The 19,165-nt window shown below is 43.3% G+C and overlaps 1 protein-coding gene across 1 annotated transcript in view; it reads left to right on the forward strand.

The window, feature by feature from the left end:
• The window catches only part of LOC149289963 (nucleolar complex protein 4 homolog), a 34,487-nt gene that overhangs the window by 12,622 nt on the left and 2,700 nt on the right, over nucleotides 1–19,165 (forward strand). The window contains exons 8-12 of the mRNA XM_089489893.1: nucleotides 343–393; nucleotides 3,321–3,432; nucleotides 5,622–5,682; nucleotides 9,843–9,953; nucleotides 14,261–14,424. Coding sequence (XP_089346019.1) covers nucleotides 343–393; nucleotides 3,321–3,432; nucleotides 5,622–5,682; nucleotides 9,843–9,953; nucleotides 14,261–14,424 — 499 coding nt within the window. The remainder of the gene's footprint in view (nucleotides 1–342; nucleotides 394–3,320; nucleotides 3,433–5,621; nucleotides 5,683–9,842; nucleotides 9,954–14,260; nucleotides 14,425–19,165) is intronic.

The following is a 19,165-nucleotide window of genomic DNA, read 5'->3' on the forward strand; positions in this document are numbered from 1 at the left end:
CTCTCAACCTTTTTCCATGTTTATGCTAAATAATTTGTTGCTGGTCATTCCACACTTGTCAGTCACCCCTTTATGTCTATTCCTTTATACAGCTCATCACATTTCATTACATTACTGTACAGAGAGACAAATTATTTTACAGCTCATTTGGTATCACATTTTTGAGGTGATACAGCCTAAAAAAAATCCTGGGCGTTGCTTGGGGGAGAGTGTGAAAATTGCTCTGTTCAACCAGCAAGGCCATTTTACATGAAGCCCTTTATTATACAAACACAATGACTGCAAGATGATTTTATACAGACTCCACTCTCCATTGGTGTTGCTTTTTGCTCTTCTCTTCAGGAACACAGGTTGGCCTTTGAGAGGATGTGGCTCGGATTTCTCAAGCACAAGGTGAGTACCAAAAGCCTTGAAGTCCTGGGTCTTGCCTTCACTAAAACAAAACAAAAACTTGCTGTTCCCTCTTGCAATAGTCCAAGAGTGTGTAATGTGCCTTTTGACAAGCAAGGGGCTTAAATTTTTGGCACTGGAAGCCCAGGACATCAGAGGTATCCTGCTGGGTCAGAACAAAAGCCTACTCGGTACAGCATTCAGTCCATACAGTTAACTAAAACAATAGAATCATGGAATCATAGAGTTGGAAGAGACCACAAGGGCCATCCAGTCCAACCCCCTGCCATGCAGGAAATCACAATCAAAGCATTCCCGACAGATGGCCATCCAGCCTCTGTTTAAAGACCTCCAAGGAGGGAGACTCCACCACTCTCTGACGGAGTGTGTTCCACTGTCGAACAGTCCTTACTGTCACGAAGTTCCTCCTAATGTTGAGGTGGAATTTCTTTTCCTGGAGCTTGCATCCATTGTTCCGGGTGCTATTCTCTGGAGCAGCAGAAAACAAGCTTGCTCCCTCTTCAATATGACATCCCTTCAAGTATTTAAACAGGGCTATCATATCACCTCTTAACCTTCTCTTCTCCACACTAAACATCCCCAGCTCCCTAAGTTGTTCCTTATAGGACATGGTTTCCAGACGCTTCACCATTTTAGTCTCCCTCCTTTGGACATGCTCCAGTTTCTCAATGTCCTTTTTGAATTGTGGTGCCCAGAACTGGACACAGTACTCCAGATGGGACCTGACCTGACCAAACCAGAATAGAGTGGCACTATTACTTCCCTTGATCTAGACACTATACTTCTATTGATGCAGCCTAAAATTGCGTTGGACTTTTTAGCTGACGCATCGCACTGTTGACTCATGTTCCAACTTGTGGTCTACTAGGACTCCTAGATCCCTTTCACACGTAGTCTCATTCAGCCAGGTGTCACTCATCCTATATCTATGCATTTTGTTTTTTTGCCCCAAGTACAGTACCTAACATGTATCCGTATTTAATTTCATTTTGTTAGCTTTGGCCCAGCTTTCTAGTCTATTCAGGTCTAGAATTTTGATCCTGTCCTCTGGGGTATTAGCTATTCCTCCTAATTTGGTGTCATCTGCAAATTTCATACATATGCCCCCAATTCTGTCATCCAAGTCATTGATAAAGATGTTGGATAGCGTTGGGCCCAGGACAGTACCCTGTGGGACTCCACTGGCCACTTCTCTCCAGGATGAAAAGGAGCCATTGTTGAGCACCTTTTGGGTTTGGCCAGTCAACTAATTACAAATCCATGTAACAGTTACTTTGTCTAGCCCACATTTTACTAGCTTCTTTGCAAGAATGTCATGGGGAACCTTGTCAAAGGCTTTACTGAAATCAAGGTATACTATATCTATGGCATTCCGTTCATCTATCAAGCTGGTAATTTTATCAAAAAAAGAGATCAGATTAGTCTGGCATGACTTGTTTCTCTGAAACCCATGCTGACTTTTTGTGATTATGGAATTGCCTTATAGATGCTCACAGACTCTGGCGCGTTACAAACCGCCATTTCGGACGTCCTCAGGACGTCCCAGTTTGAAAAAGGGCCGTCTGTTCTAGACACCTCTACTCCTATAAACGGACAGAGTCCGTAACAAATGGCGGCGGCCGTTCCACACGGCCACCGCCATTTTGACGTAGCAGACGCTCTGCATCCGCACGTCGCAACCCAGAAGTGACACCACGAGTGCGCGCTTTGGCACTTGCAACGTCTCTTCCGGGTTGCCAGAAGGAGCACGATTTTTGCGCTCCTTCTTTGCAGCGCGGAGGAGTCGCGCGGTTTGGCTGCTGCGATTCCTCCGCGCTGCAACCAGCAGCGGCCTGAGACCGCCCCTTTGGGGCGGTCTGTAACGGGCCCACCTGTTTAATGATCTGCTCCGCAATCTTTGATTCCAAACTGGACCAGAAATGGGAGTGCCCAATCAGGGATATTTATGGACAAACTTGTCTTGAGACAATTGGAGTTGATTTTCCAAGAATCCCAGAAACAATGGGAATCCCATCTGGTTGATGGTTTTAACTTCAGAGTTACAAAAGGAATCATTTTGGTTAATGGCAGTGACATTGATTTCATCAAGATCAGGACAAGCCCAGGGAGTTTGGGATAGGATCGGGTGTGGGTGAGTACGATAGTCTTAATGTTTTAAGGTTGACAAACCTTTTTCTGTGGGAAGCAGCAGCATTCACAGCCATTAAGTTACATTATTCTTTTTTGCATGCCTTCAGGTCTTCTGTAACCACTCAACTAGAATTTCACTTAAAGGTAATCATGACCTTTCCAGTCATGATTACCTTTAAAGTATGCTTTTTGCCATTTCTCTAACTGCTATTATAACAAAATATAACAAAATATTTGTACCCCAAAATAATGTGGGGTATGCAGGGAGTGCTAACAATCTCTTGGTAGACTATGCAAAATGAGGATCCTATCATATGATTGATTTCATCCATGCGGAAGCCTGATTAAGACATGCTGAGGACCTAAACCAGGAATGGGTAAATTGCAGTCATCCGGTTGTTGCTGGTCTGCATTTTAGCATTCCTCACCACTGTGTTGGCTAGGCTAATTGGAGGGCCCCATTTGGCAGCCCCTCCCTAAACTGTCAAGTTTAAGAGGCTCCATAGCTTTACCAAAAAGGTGTATTATTGTAACAGTTTTTACTGGAGGGGGTATTTACAGGCCTCTCATAATCTGAAGCCTTAATTTGTATTTTATTTAATTTGTGCATAAATCCATAACTGCCTCTTTTAGTGATTGGGTTGAAATGTCAGCACTATTTGTAGGGGAGTGGTCTCTGATTGGTTTGGGGCCCAGTTGAATTTTAGATTCTGCACTCCAGGCATTTGGAAAAAACCTCAGTTGTCACATGTGTCCCTCTTCTACTTCTTTCACTTCAGCTACCTGGTAACATTTACAAAAAAGTATTGGTAATACTTCATGAGTCCATCCTACCTCATATGAATGAGCCTATCCTTCTGATAGACTTCCTCACAGTTGCCTACAACATAGGTAAGTAGAGAACCAACATTATACATTTGTTGGGCAGTGGTGTTGAACTGCCAGGCTATCTGTGGGTTTGTGCTTAACCCTTTGAAAATTGTGGGCAGTCAGTGTAGGCACAGGTACCCTCAAATGGTGTCTGCCCTGGGATCTGTAGCACTCTGCTAAAGTATCCATGTTTTGGGATATAGCCAGGTCTACATTCTTGTCTTTCCTATCTTCCATCACAGCTCCTGTTGGTCTCCCATCCAAACACTGACCTGATCCAGATCTGCTTCAGAAAGATATCTGTGTCATACTCCTTTAAGCTATGCTGTGACACCATGGCCTGTTCTGCATGGGCAGAAAGTACGTGACGCGCACATACTAGAGTTAGAAAGGGGTGTCCTTTCCGGATGCCCCTAACCCTAGTACGCGCTTGGCGTGTATAAAACGACAGCGCCTGTTCTACACGGGTGCCACCATTTTGACGTCGCGGACGCCTAGCGTCCGCACATCGCATGGCAGAAATGATGCTGCGAGTGTGCCATTGGCAGCTTGCGGTGCCATTTCCGTGCCGCAAGAAGAAGCTACATTTTGCAGCTTCTTTTTTGTTGCGCAGAGGAGTCGTGCGGTTTGGCCGCTGGGGCTCCTCCACGCAGCAAATGACGGCACCGGCAGACCGCCCTTTTTGGGTGGTCTGTAAAGCGCCAATGATAGTTTTTTGGGATCACATCATTTTGGGAAATTTGGATGGTGTGAATTCTCCCTAGATCTGAGCTTCAGTCACTCAGCATGTCAGTTCTTGTGGCTCTTTGACTTTTAGACCTAGAATTTTGCCAAACAAGTGCTTATTGGTTTTTGTTTTGTTTTGTTTTGTTTTGTTTTGTTTTTATTTCAGTAGCCAACTTATTCACCAAATTACTTGTGCATTCCCAAATGACAACTTTGCACTTGTACAAGAGAGAGTGCCTTCTTAGTGGCTGCCCCCACCCTGTGGAACTCCCTTCCACGGGAGGCTAGGCTGGCTCCCTCCCTGCTGGCCTTTTGCTGGCAAGCAAAGACATTTTTATTCAAGCAAGCTTTTTAAAATCATACAAGTCTGGTTTTATTGGAGGATGGGGGTTGGTTTAAATTATTTTAAACGTATGTTTTAAATTTTGTTTGTTGTGTTTTTAAAACTTTTTACTGTTTTAATTTGATTATTTTAATTGTTTTTAAAGTGTTGTTTTAATGTGTGTGTGTGTTTGTGTGTGTGTAGTGAGCCGCCTTGGGTCCCAACATGGGAGAAAGGCAGGATATAAATAAAATAAAATAAATACTCAAAATGTTACCCAGAGCTAAAACCTAACTACCAAAATGGAAATCCATTAACATTTTCTAAAATTGGCACTGGCAGAGTGACCCCTAAGATAACTAATCTAATCAAGCCTTTTTAAATGTATTTTTTGCTAGTACAGAGTGTTGTGCAGACAGTCTTATTCATTAATCAAAAAAAGCCCAGTTCTAAAAAGACGGATCTGTACATTTTTACTTAACTAGGGCTGAATCTGCACCGCAGAAATAATGCAGTTTTACACTGCTTTAACTGCCATGGCTCAATGGTATAAATCCTGGGATTTGTAATTTTTTTGCTATTTAGCCTTATCTGTCAGACAACTCTGGTGCCACAAGAAACTACAAATCCTAGGATCCCATAGCAATGAGCAGTTAAAGTAATGTCAAACTCCATTATTTTGGCATTTTAATGCAGGTTGGAGAGTACACTTCTATACACACTTCAGAGTGAACTCCATTCCAATACTGGGTTTTACTTCTGAATAAAAGGCATAGAATTTCATTGTTGACATTCAGAATTACTGCTGTTAAATCACGTTTGAAGTGGAGAATCTCTTACAACCTAAGAATCAGGTACAATTTCTGAGATGCTCTCAGGGTCACATTCCAGTGGTGGGCAGAGCCAAAGACATCTTGGGTGAGACCCAAGATACTAGAATATTTTAGCTTAAAGTTTTACTGTCTGTAGCTAAGTCATTGGAGAGGGAATTCAATCTGTTTAAATAGGGGGGGGGGAGCCTGAAAATGTTGAGAAACCACCAAATGATGATTTCATAGAGAAGGGGGCATGCCCATCTAGAAAACCTCAGAGGGCTGGATTTGACCCAGGCCCTGAGGTTCCCCACTCCTGTATGTAGTATTTTCTTGTGCTTCTCTTACAGGTGGAGCCATCAGCCTCCTTGCCTTGAATGGATTATTTGTCCTGATTCTCCACCATAACCTGTAAGTTCTTTTCCTGTTTCAGAGTATTTTCCTGAAAAGCAACGTGCCACTGGGTTCTGTCCTGGGCCCAGTGCTATTCAACATCTTTATCAATGACTTGGATGACAGAATTGGGGGCATACTTACCAAATTTGCAGATGACACCAAACTAGGAGTAGCTAAGCACGGAATGAACTTAGGCTTGCTAGAAAGGTTAAGAACAACAAAAAGGGCTTTTTGGGTATGTCCGCAGCAAAAGGAAGAAGGAGGAGACAGTAGGGCCACTGTGTGGAGAAGATGGCAAAATGCTAACAGAGGACAGAGAAAAGGCAGAATTACTCAACACCTTCTTTGCCTCAGTGTTATCAAAGGCAAAGGGTGCTCAACTTCAGGAAAATGGAGCAGAGGACAGAACAGGGAAATTCAGCAAAGAATAAGTAAAGAGATAGTACAGGAATACCTGTTTAATCTAAACGAATATACTGTAAGTCTCCAGGACCAGATGAACTACTTCTGAGAGTATTAAAATAACTGGCAAATGTAATATTGGAGCCATTGGCAATAATCTTTGAGAACTCCTGGAGAACAGGAGAACTCCCAGCAGACTGGAGGAGGATACCGTATATACTTGTGTATAAGTCGAGGTGGGGTTTGGGGGCCAACATTATGGATTTGAATATGACCCGTGGATAAGTCAAGGGTGCAGTCACTGTCCCTCTGCTCCACTTGCCTCTTGGTACTCCTTTCAGTGGCTGCTGCTCCTGAGATGTCCCTGCTGCTCTGTTTGCCTTTTGGTGTTCCGTGATGCTATTCCCACTGCTCCCTCTCCCATGCCTCTCCCTCAAAGGGTTGCTCAGATTTGTTTGTTCCTTTGTATATTTTGGAGGAAAGAGTTAAAGAGAGGCTCCTTTCCCCCCTCCCTTTCAGTTTGTTAAGTTTCTGCCTCTTTAAGAACAGAGGACAGTAGTTCCCAAACTTTGCTCCTCCAGGTTTTTGGACTTGAACTCCCACAAGCCTCAGCCCTCTTAGCTAATGGTCTAGGATTCTTGGAGCCGAAGTCCGAAATCCCTGGAAGGCCAGAGTTGGGAACCACTGAGCTTTCCCTGTTTCTTTTCCATGATGCTGGTGAAATCAGGCAAGCTGGCTTCTCCCAGCCATAGCTGTGGCCAGTGTTAGGTTTTTTTTCCCCTTTAAAAAGTAAGCAAATTAACATCCCTCCCTTTCTTTTGTCCAGGGAGACTACCCTTAAGAGAAAGGCTGCCTGCCTCCCTGGGTCCCCTGCCACTTGCCTGAGTCGCCAGTGCTCCTGCAGCTGTGAAGGCATCCCTGCTTCTCTCCCTTCCTTCCTTCCCTCGCTTGCTCCATGAGAGCAAAAAAGAGACGTCCTCCTCTGGGCTCTGCAGCATGAAGAGCCATGATTAGCAGTTTGTTCCCCTTTAAAAACATGAGCAGAGATCCCTTCCCCTTTCCCCCCAGAGAAGTCTTCCTTGCATGCAAGCCCAGCGGCTGGGAGATTTCCCCAGATCAGCTGCTTCAGGAAAAGAAAGGGAGGAGAGGAAACTCACTGGAGCCACTCAAGCATCAGGAAAAGAAAATCTCCCAAATAGGATCCCAACAATTATCGTCCATTTAGTCTGACATCAATACCATGAAAGATTCTAGAGCAGATCATTAAACAAAGAGTCTGTGAACATCTAGAAAGCAATGCCATAATCATAAAAAATCAACACGGGTTTCGGAGAAAAAAGTCATGCCAGACAAATCTAATCTCTTTTTTTGGTAAAATTACCAGCTTGGTAGATGAAAGGAATGCTGTGGATATAGTGTATCTTGATTTCAGTAAGGCTTTTGACAGAGTTGCCCATGACATTCTTGCATACAAGCTAGTGAAATGTGGACTAGACAACGTAACTGTTAAATGGATTTGTAATTGGTTGATTGGCCGAACTCAAAAGGTGCTCAACAATGGCTCCTTTTCATTCTGGAGAGAAGTACCAGTGGGGTCTCACAGGGCTCTGTCCTGGGCCCAGTGCTATTCAACATCTTTATCAATGACTTGGATGACAGAATTGGGGGTACACTTATCAAATTTCCAGATGACACCAAATTAAGAGGAGTAGCTAATACCCCAGAGGACAGGATCAAAATTCAAAATGACCTGAACAGACTAGAAAGCTGGGCCAAAGCTAACAAAATGAATTTCAACACGGAGAAATGTAAGGTACTGCACTTAAGGCGGAAAAATGAAATGCACATATATAGGATGGGTGACATGAAACTACGTGTGAAAGGGATCTGGGAGTCCAAGTACACCACAAATTGAACATGAGTCACCAGTGCGATGCAGCAGCTACAAAGGCCAATGCAATTTTAGGCTGCATCAATAGAAGTATAGTGTCTAGATCAAGGGAAGTAATAGTGCCACTCTATTCTGCTCTGGTCAGGCCCCACCTGGAATATTGTGTCCAGTTCTGGGCACCACAATTTAAAAAGGATGTTGAGAAACCGGAGCGTATCCAAAGGAGGGTGACTAAAATGGTGAAGGGTCTGGAAACCATGCCCTATGAGGAACGACTTAGGGAGCTGGGGATGTTTAGCCTGGAGAAGAGAAGGTTAAGAGGTGATATGATAGCTCTTGAAGGGATGTCATACTGAGGAGAGAGCAAGCTTGTTTTCTGCTGCTCCAGAGACTAGGACCCAGAGCAATGGATGCAAGCTACATTCCACCTCAACATTAGGAGGAACTTCCTGACAGTAAGGGCTGTTCGACAGTGGAACACACTTCTTCCTTGGAGTGTAGTGGAGTTTCCTTCCTTGGAAGTCTTTAAACAGAGGCTGGATGGCCATCTGTCTGGGATGCTATGATTGAGATTTCCTGCATAGCAGGGGGTTGGACTGGATGGCCCTTGCCATAGATTCTATTATTCTAATGTGAACTGCCTTTTCTAGTCAGTTCCTGCTTTCAGATAGTTCATGTAAGCATTTCAATGTCATAAATTTCCAATTTGGGGAGTTAAGATTCTGATCATAGATCTCTCTGCCCAGTGTGCTAATTTGACCACCCACAGGCAGCTTGCAGGAACCATTGTTTAGTATTCTAAAAATGAGTGTAGCTCTCCCTCCCCTTGTTACTCCACCTTTCTTCTCTTCTGTCACATGGGATTGGAAGATTCTGCTGCTTCTATTTTGTCAGAAACTGGACAAACTGTAATTAATTTTAAGGAGCCCTGGTGGCGCAGTGGTTAAATGCCTGTACTGCAGCCATTCACTCGAAACCACAAGGTTGCGAGTTCAAGACCAGCAAAAGGGCCCAAGCTCGACTCAGGCTTGCATCCTTCCGAGGTCGCTAAAATGAGTACCCAGACTTTTGGGGGCAAATTAGCTTACTTGCTAATTAGCTTACTTGCTGTTCACCGCTATGATCTTTGGAATAGCGGTATATAAATAAAACAAAACAAAACAAACAAACAAGTATAGTTAGTAGAAACAAGCCAGCTTCTTAAACATGGATTGACGTTTGCTGACTTCCACTAACCATAATTAGGAGTAACCATAGCTTTTTCAGTGTCAGATTACATGGTCAATTGGACAAAAATGTAAATGTAAGTTTCTGACCGTTTTACACATATTTGTGCGGTGGGGCAGGGGGGGCATGGTGTGGAACAGAGAATATGCAAGCTTGGTGAGAGGTTGAGCTTATTGTCCTTTATTATTTCTTCTATAGCAGGGGTAGGAATTGTGCAGCCCTCCCCATTCTCTGAAGATGCCAGCCACAGCTGCTGGTGAAACATCAGGAATAAACTCTTCTAGAACATGGCCTCATAGCCCAAAACCCCCCACAAAAAACCTCTTGATGTTGTTGGACTGCAACACCATCATTCCTCTCATTGGCTATGCTGGCTAGGGTTGATGCAGTCCAGCAACAGCTCAAAGACCACATGATTCCCATGCCTGACGTAGGATTTGAAACTCTGATAACTTACACATAGATATTTCCCTTCTAGTCAAAGCTTTGAGAAGAAATAGACATTGCATTTTTTAAAAATGGTTACTGATTTACACCTCTTTAGCTTAACTGCAGAAGAAGTATTTAAAATAGCCATTGCAAACTCTTTTTGGAGTTGGTAATAATTCTTAAATAATTATGTTCACCTGTTTCTTGTGATCTCTCTCTTCTGTAGGGAATATCCTGATTTTTACAAGAAGCTCTACAGTCTTCTTGATCCATATGTTTTCTATGTGAAGTACCGCACTAGATTTTTCCGTTTATTGGATTTATTCTTGTCTTCATCGTAAGTATGCCTTTGTTGGAAAATGTCATAAGCTGCCTTCTGTCTGGTTTGGGTATCTGATAACGTTTATTCTCCTTTTTTAATTAAAATTTTATTAATACATTCTAAAACAAAACATGACAACAAACAATACACCAAATTAACAATAAATGCAGGCAATAACCTAGGTAAGTCCCTGAAAGTTACAGATAAAAGGTGTGTTCAGGGATCCTGAAAGACATCTTTCCATAAAAAATTAGCTACATTTGGTGGATGTCTAGACACTAAATTTTGCTGGATGTATTCAATAAATGGGTGCCAAATCTTATGAAAGGTGAATCCAAAGTGTAAGCCTCTCGCTCTGTTGTTATTATCTGCCATTTTCTCCATCAACCACAAGTCCCAGAGTCTAGTCCACCATCCTGCAATATTCAACTTTCCTGTTTTCCAGTTCCTGGCTATCTCAAGCCTGGCAACAGCCAGAAACAAACTAATAAGTTCTTTATGTTGCAGGGCTTTATTTTCATTCATAAAAATGGAGAACAGGTACAGGAGTGGGGATAATTGTATACTTTGTTTAGTGATCTTGGAGATCAGTTGTAAAATTTCTGTCCAATATTCATGCACTAGGGGACAATCCAGCCACATATGTACAAAGGTTCCCCTACCTTCACAACCCCTCCAGCATTTTGGATTAGCATTGGTAGACATACGAGCCAATTTGACTGGGGAGAGTTATCATTGATAGACCAACTTGATAGTACAGTGCACGCGTTAATATGCGGCTTGAGCATATAGGAGCGGCGCATCCCATTCAGATGAATGGGGTATGCGTGCACTGCTGCGCCACTGTGCACACGAGCCCCATTCACTTGAATGAGGCTTGAGCATAGGCAGAATTCGCCTTACGGGGTGGGGTCCAGAATGGATCCCCTGTGTAAGGCGAGGTTCCAGTGTATTCTCTTTAATGGCAATGGACCTAGTTTTAAATGGTAAATGTGTCCATATATTTTCCCAGGTCTCACTAGCAGTTGAAAGGGAAAGTTCTGCTTCCCATCCTACCTTATGAAGCGTTGGGTTCCCAAATATTTCTTCTAGCAGACAATTATATATGCATGCTATTTGGCCTTTATAATATATAGCCGGACATGTTTTCAAAAAAAGTAAGTGGGCGAGGATATTCCTGTATCTGAAGCAGTTTCTTTAAGAATAATTGTATCTGTGTTATTTGATACCAGTTCTGATGATCAGGGCCCAGAGTACCGATTAATTGCTGCATTGTGATAGTTCTCCCATTGTGGAACTGGTTCCTAACTGTATACAAGTCATAAACCTCCCAGCCTCGAAACTGCGTATGTTTCAGAAGTGACAACCCTCCATATCCAGTTTTAGAATGCTTGATAGCTTTTGAAAAGCGTGGGCATTTCCCATTAAAAACTAGGTAGTCCACTAACTTGTTCCAGCATTTAAAGTATGAGTTTGGTGGTCTCAAGGGAATCGTTTGAAAAAGAAACAATAGTTTTGGCAGAATGAAAGATTTAACTAAAGCAACATTGCCCAAAAGGGAGAAATGAAGTGACCTCCAATGGGCCAATTTATTCTCCTTTATTGTTCAGAGAACATTTTGGATTGGGATTGTCCTCTCACACACTCCGATAGCTAGGCTCTCCATCAATCAGTTTGAAGCTCTGGCTCCCTTATGGTAGGATGGTGAACTCTCCTTGCTGCTCAGTCTAGTTCCTGCCTTCTTTCCATTAGAACGTTGGGAGGACAGCTCCACACTTCCCTTGTTTTTTTCTCTTCTGCTTTCTCGTTCTCACTCTTCTCTTACGTGTCTCTTTTCTTTGCAAAAAACCCCCAAGAATTCTTCTTTTTGGTCTCTCACCCTTTTTATTGCTCCTCTTCCAGCTCCCCTCCCCCCGTTCTCCTCCACTTTCTTCCCTTCTATCAGCTCCCTAAGCCATGCAGGAGGAGGATTCCAGCCCAGACCTGTGGGGGACTGAATCCCTTCCCTCAGTCCAGTGTGAGACCCATGCCGCAGCCATCAAGGAAGGACCACCTCAGCATGGTTCTCTCAGCCACTATGTGTTGCAATTTCTAGGGGTTCAATGAGATTTTGTCATAGGGATCCACTTCCATACATGGTTGGAGTGAGTGATTCAAAGGTCCTGAACTCTTCCACCCTCCCAATTGGGCCGACCACCTCATGCCTCCACATTTTTGTGACTTGGATGAAGAGGCTCTGAGTGGCAAGGATCCCCTTCTAACTCCAGGGAATGCACAGGGCAGAGCATGGGGACATTGGAGTTTTTGGCAGCCCTTCCCAGCTTTCAGCCTCCAACCTCTTCCTGCGCATGGGAGGAAGAAAGGCCTGGCTCCTGCTCCTGAGAACGTGGCCATCTTGGCCATGCAACAAGGATGCTCTCACATGGTAACAAGGCCATTTTGAAAAGCCACCACCACCACCACAGCAGTAATTCCTCCTTCTCCCTCTCTAAAGAAATCTAGAAAGGACTCTGAGGGAGTGAAACAGTACGGTCCAGCAAGAGAACATCATGTTCCTTTCACTTGTTCTACTTCTCAGTGGAAGGTGACAAGGACTCTTCTGGATGCCTTTTTGGCTGGTTTGGGGGGGGGGGAGCTTACCAAGAAGCTTTCCAATGAGAGCCTAGAGCAGCAGGTGGATCCCCACTCCAGGCTCCAGGACAATTTTCCTCAACGAGGCCACTAAGGTTCTGGCTCTAAGCACCCCTGGGTTCCCTGGTATTCCTAGCAGACCCAGACCTGCAGGAGGCCCTGGGGTCCTATAATCCATTGACACTGAGGTTCCTTTCCCCAGCAATTTTATGAATGTCATAAGCCAGAATGGTCCAAACCAGTTTCCTTAAAGCTCTTAGCTTGCATAATCTACCCAAGAAAATCATAATCGCAGAGCCTTTGGTGGATGCCTTAGTTTCAGCCTTGGTCTCCTCAGTTTATGTGGAGGACATATTGAAGGCCCAGGACGATAAGAGGGCAAAGGCATCCCTTTAGACAGTCCTGACCCATGAGGGCTAGTTCATCTTGGGCATATCCCTATTCCAGAATTTCTATTGCACACTACAGGAGGAAGAATTATTGGCACTAACCATGAGACATGTGCAGTGGACATCCTGATCCTCCCAGCTGCTGCTTAGGTACACTAAAAGGAAAGGACTGTTCTCATTCCTCTTACCTCCTTTTTCTACTGGAGTGGGGACCCTCCAAGTGAGAGACCTTTATGTAAGATATGTTTTTTCTCCTACGTTCTTATTTCTGCTCCCACAAGTGAGCACCACAGCTGTCTCTTCAGAATCCTAACAAGGGAGAAAGGACTGTGGCTTTCTCACAACTGGACACCTGAAGTGAGTTTGCCCTCTCACCAGAAGGGGGGCATAGCTTCAGATTGATTGGTAGAAAGCCTGCCTATCTGAGGGTTTTGCTCTAGCAAAATGGTGTCCCTGATATAAAATGTTTGCTATTTGGAATTTATTATACTTTTTTGGAATAGTTTCAAGCGGTGAATGCTTGAATCCGTGGATAAAAAAATCCCTGGATAAGGAGGGTCGACTGTATTGTCTCTTTTGACAGGCATCAGTGTTCTAAACAAACAATAGTCCATGTGTGGTCCTCCAGATATTCTTGGATTGCAGCTCTCACCATTTACTATGCTGGTTAGACTTGATGGGCATTGTAATCCAGCAGCTGGAGGACTCTGCTATAGTATCTCAGGCATTAACTCTTGCCCATTAACTCATCTCTCTTTAACATGAGATGCCAAAGAATACAAAAAGCTACTTCATGTGAAGTCAGGCCATTGGTCCATCTAGCCCAGTATCATTCACGCTGACTGGTAGCAGCTCCCCAGTTTCAGGCAGCATTCTTTCCTGGCCCTACCTGAAGATGCCAGGGATTGAGACTGAGACATGCCAAATAGCTGTTCTACCACTGACCCATGATCCCTTTGCAAAAGCTCCCTACTCAGAACTGCACCATATATTTTCAAGGCCAAGGGTTGTGGGAGCCTATGGCTCTCCAGATGTGAGACCACATCCCACCAGCCCTAGTTAGCAGTCAAAGGTGATGGAGTCTGCCAATTTCAGGAGGACTGGAGGTTTCCCTCCTTCTTAAAACAAGTTTCCTGTCTATACCACGAGTGTCCCATTATTTCTGGGTTTGAAAAATCACAGCTATGATTCCTCTGTGCATTTTTTTTAGAAATTGCATGCCCATAGTTAGGGCTGGCATGACAGTGAGGGAGGGTGGAGAATAAAGTTTTGCTATCATTGTCTACTCTTCCTCTTCAATAGGTATTTGCCAGCATATCTGGTGGCAGCCTTTGCCAAGCGGCTTGCTCGACTAGCACTCACTGCCCCACCTGATGGTTTGCTGATTGTTATCCCATTCATCTGTAACCTCTTGCGGCGACACCCATCTTGCAAGGTGCTCATCCATAGGCTTGACAGCCCTGCAGGTAATAGAAGAAGATTCAATCTGGGATATTTTTTCTCCACGCTCAGTGGCTCAATAAAGGTTGGGCTTGGCTTACTTCCCTCCTCCCCCTTTGCTTCCTTATTAGCTATGTTTCTATCCCACTTTCCTCCAGTGAGCATACCCTCCTCCCTGATTTATCCTCACATAAAACTTGGGAAGAGGTCAGGCTGAATGTGTGTGTGTGTGTGACCTAGTGAATTTCATGAGTCAACTCATGACACAGTAGGGACCTGCACCTGGATCTGCCACTCATATCCAGCACTCTAAACCAGTGGCCCAGGAGAGCCAGTGTGGTGTAATGGGTACAGTGTTGGACCAGGACTTGGAGGATCCAGGTTAAATGGGGAATCATAGCCACATAGAGTTGGAAGATAGCAAATGAGCCATATAGTCTAACCTGCTATGCAAGAAGGGACAGATAAAGCACTCGGTCTCTGTTTATAGACCACCAATGAAATACCACTGTTCACAGCAGAATAGAGTGGAGCTATTCCTTTCCTGGATCTGAACACATTGCTCTCATTCAGGCAGCCTAGAATTATATTGACTTTTTAGCTGCTGCATCCCGTTGTTCACTCATGTTCAGCTTGTGGTCTACTAAGACTCCTAGCTCTTTCTCACAGGTACTCGTGTCAAGCCAAGTGTCACTTGTTCTGTGTTTGTGGATTACATTTTTTCTACCTATATGTGTATTTCTTGCAATTCATTTTGTCCATTATGGTCCATCTCTCCACCTGTTAATGTCATTTTGAATTCTGATTTGGTCCTCTGGAGTGTTAGCTGTCCCTCTTAATTTGATGGCATCTGCAAATTTGATAAGTATACTCTCTATTTCATCACCCAGCAAGCTTGTTACTCTGTCCAAAAAAGAGAGAGTAGATTAATCTAGCATGATTTCATTTTGAGAAACCCATGCTGGCTCCTAGTATCACAGCATTCCTGTTTAATCTGTTCTAGAACTTCTCTTGATACAGACATCAAGGTCAGCAGTTCTTTGGGGTCTTTTTATTCTCCTTTTAAATGATGGGGACAGCATAGTTTTCTGTGGCTTTTCCAAGCTATGTGGCTGCATTCTGCTGGCACCTCTTCTGTTCGCCAATGATGTTCAGTGATTATCAGCAAGGACTTTGAGTTCTTTTTGTACCCTTGAATGCAGTTCATCAGGCCCTGGACGTCTGAATTCATTATTTTGGCCTGCAGGCTCTTTACTGTATTGTTTGTTCTATCTGCATCAGATTTTTTTGGAAAAGACTGAAGGAAAATAATTGTTGAGTACTTCCACCTTCTTTCTATCTTCTGTTTCTCCAAGTTCTCTACAGTTTACCATTTCCTTATTATGTCTCTTACTTTGGACATAGGCAAAACCCCCTCCTTTTCTACAAAACAAAACATGTACTGTTGTCAGCTTTTTCACCAGTCCCTATGCTACTTAATCAGCAGACATCAGGATTAACTGATCTACTGATAATTATTTTGTACAGCCCTGCTTGCAGATTTTTGCAGGGCAGGACAAATCTGTTGAGGTATGGAGCAGCATGGAAAATGTTCAGATGTGGCAGAGAAGCTAATGGACACTCACTGCTCTTAACCAGGAATTGGTTGCAGCTATGGCTCCAGACAGCAGGTGATTGTCCAAGGTCGCAGAGTGTGACAGAGAGCAGCACATAGCACTTATGTAACTATGCTGTGTCATCTGGAATGGTGGACAGTAATTCAGGTAACACAGGAAATTGTACAGGAAGGGGTTGAGCTAGATTGCCACATGGCAAAAGTGTATATAAGCTCAAATCATCATTGTACAGTTTGTGGGTTTTGTAGTTGGTGGATGGTGTTGGTATAGCTCTCATGTGTGTTTTGCAACCAAAAATAAACAGTGCCTCTTTGGAGAAAAGCCAGCCTACGGTGATTTCATCTAGCAGCTGTTTTTCTTGGTGAAGCTCCAGTGTGCCAGTTTGTCCATCTACTCACAAGCTTCCAAGATTACTCTGCATTTATCTCTGCATATTTCTACCAACAAAATCATACTGCTATTTTTAACTTCTGTAGCAAGCTTTTCTTGACTTTCTCCCTTAACTGAAACATTTGGGACCAAAGGTGTTTGGGATTTTGGAATACCTCTATTTGCATGTGCAGTGAGATGTCTTGGAAATGGGACCCAAGTCTAAACATAAATGCATTTATGTTTCATATATACCTCATATACATCTTCACATAGCCTGAAGGTAATTTTATGCAGTGTTTTTAACAGTTTTGTGCATGATACAAAATTGAACCAGCAAAGAGCAATGAAAAAAGATTTGGTTTATGGACTATTTTGGACTTTGAAATTGCAGATAAAACAGATTTAACCTGTACTGGCTATTTGTTTGTTTGTGTTTCTTGTTGGTGATTTCCCTCTTCCATTTCTTGCATACGTTCCTTTGTATTTCAGTTCATCTGAAAGTTCTTTAAACATCTATTGTGGTTTCTGTACGCAATCTCTTTATTATTTCCAGTTGTGCCTTCAGTACTTTTTCTTTTAAGAAACTCCCATAAATGCTTCCCTTTCAGCATTTCTGATCCAGTATTTTCTTAAGCTAAGTAACAACACCTTTCTTAAAGTGTGTGTTCATTTGGTTTCCCTATTCTCAAGAGGACATTGTCATTCCCGCACAAGGTTCCTCTCCCTTTTAATTTATACCCAAGTACTCTCAACTTGGTTTCTTTCCATTAAGTCATGGATCTTCTTACATATAATGCTGTTATTCCCCTTTTCCTGTTTGATTTATTTCTTTGCAATAGGTTATTCCCCTCTATTATAACATTCTAATCATTCTAACAGTTTTCAGTGATGTTTATTAAACCATATTTGCCTTCTTATATTAGGAGTTCCTCTTGTTTGTAATACTCCACGCATTAGTGTAGAGACGTCTAATGACAAAAACTGATCAGCAGAATGGAAACAATGGGAACTTTGGGTGAGCGTGACAACATACTCTTAGGATTTTTAATATTGCCCCAGTTCCTCCTGTATCATAGAGACCATTGTTCCTAGTACCGTCACCTCTCTGTTTTTGCGGACTTGAGATTTGTGTCCCTCACATATACGTGAGTGGGAAATGGAGGGGGAAACACCAATGGGGCTTGAATATATTCAAATTTCTGTTTACATGGGGTGGTGGTGGTCCAGAATGGATCCCCCGCAAAAATGGAGGGACAACCGTACCTGGTATTCCCCTGCTTTCTGGTTTACTGTCTCCTTCCACCATATAACTGTTTCTCAGTTAAAACTCTCCTGGTCAGGTTTGTAAGATCCCTGGTAAGAACATTCTTACTGACTGCCATGAGACTCAACCCATCTCTTGTCAGAAGTCCTCCATGAAAACTCAGACCAAGAAGCAAAATGTTTCTGCGGAGCCAGTTTTTCACTTCTAGTATTCTCTCTCTTTGTTCAACAGGAAGGAATAGTGAAGTAACATTTTATGCCCTAAGATCCTTCAGCCAATACCTCATAGAATGTTGTATCTTGCAATAATCATTTTCCCCACATGGATGGGGGAGGTTAACTGCTAATGGGCTTAGTATCATAGAGTTGGAAGAAACCACAAGGGCCATCCAGTCCAACCCCCTGCCATGCAGGAACTCTCAATCAAAGCATCACATCATGAATTTTGTCCCTGCACGCTTGGCTAGCTCTGCACACCACTGCTTTGATTCTTTTCATGGGGAAAAATCATCTACCACCACTACACGTCTCTTCTTCCTCTGGGAACTCCCAGCCAAGTACTAACCAGACCTGACCCTGCTTAGCTTCTAAGATCAGATGAGATTGAGTGTGTTCAAGGTAATATGACTGGGAACTGACAGGAGCCCTTGCATCTACACAACCCTCCAAGGCCACCACCATTCTCAAGTTTGGAATTGACTGTGTAGTTCTAAACTCACAGCATGATTCCTGATAGTTCTGCTCCTTCATGTCACATTCTTCCTGTGTCTGGGAATTATCTTCCGCCCTAGGGGTATCCTCTGTGTGTTGTCCATCCAGGGGAATCTTTACTCTGCCCAAAAAGGCCTCATCCTCCCTGATAACTTCCAGTGTAAATATTGTATATCTTTTTCCCCAGTAGTACAACTAGCTTGCACTTGCTTCAGGTATAGCTCCCCACATTATTTGGAAAGAAAACAAACATGACATAGTTGTTACAGGTTACTGCAGTAACTCCCTTGCCAAACATGTTCACCTGTCCTCAAGGTCTCCACTTCAAACTTCTCCATGAAACACCTGGGCAAAATGCCTATTGTACTTGTCTTCTTAGCTGAGCTTCTGTTTGCTAACAGGAAAAAGAGATAAGTACATTGGAGGAAAGGCAGGATGTAAATGTAATAAATAAATAACCCAAGAGTGTACAACTGTGCCCTTCCATATGTTTTAGCCTGCAATTGCTTTCAGCCCTAGGCTGATGGAATTATGGGAGTTCCTGTCCCAAAACATGGAGGAGCATCAATGGTCATCCTTTCCATAATCAATACACCACACTGGATCCACTGGTATTTGTGTTTGTCTATGAGGCACACACATGCGTACACACAGAAATTAAATCCGTACAGGCGCTTGCTGAGTAGTCTGGGCAGCCTTGATTCTCTGCAACAGGTACTGCTGGCTTATTTTATTGTAATTAAACATATTAAAATCAGTCAGCAGTGCATATGTGTACCCTTTGCATAGGTAATGCAGTAAGTTG

Source organism: Sceloporus occidentalis, unplaced genomic scaffold (genome assembly GCF_023333645.1).
Source record: "Sceloporus occidentalis isolate IW3139 unplaced genomic scaffold, rSceOcc1.0.p SCAF_41, whole genome shotgun sequence".
Taxonomy (NCBI): domain Eukaryota; kingdom Metazoa; phylum Chordata; class Lepidosauria; order Squamata; family Phrynosomatidae; genus Sceloporus; species Sceloporus occidentalis.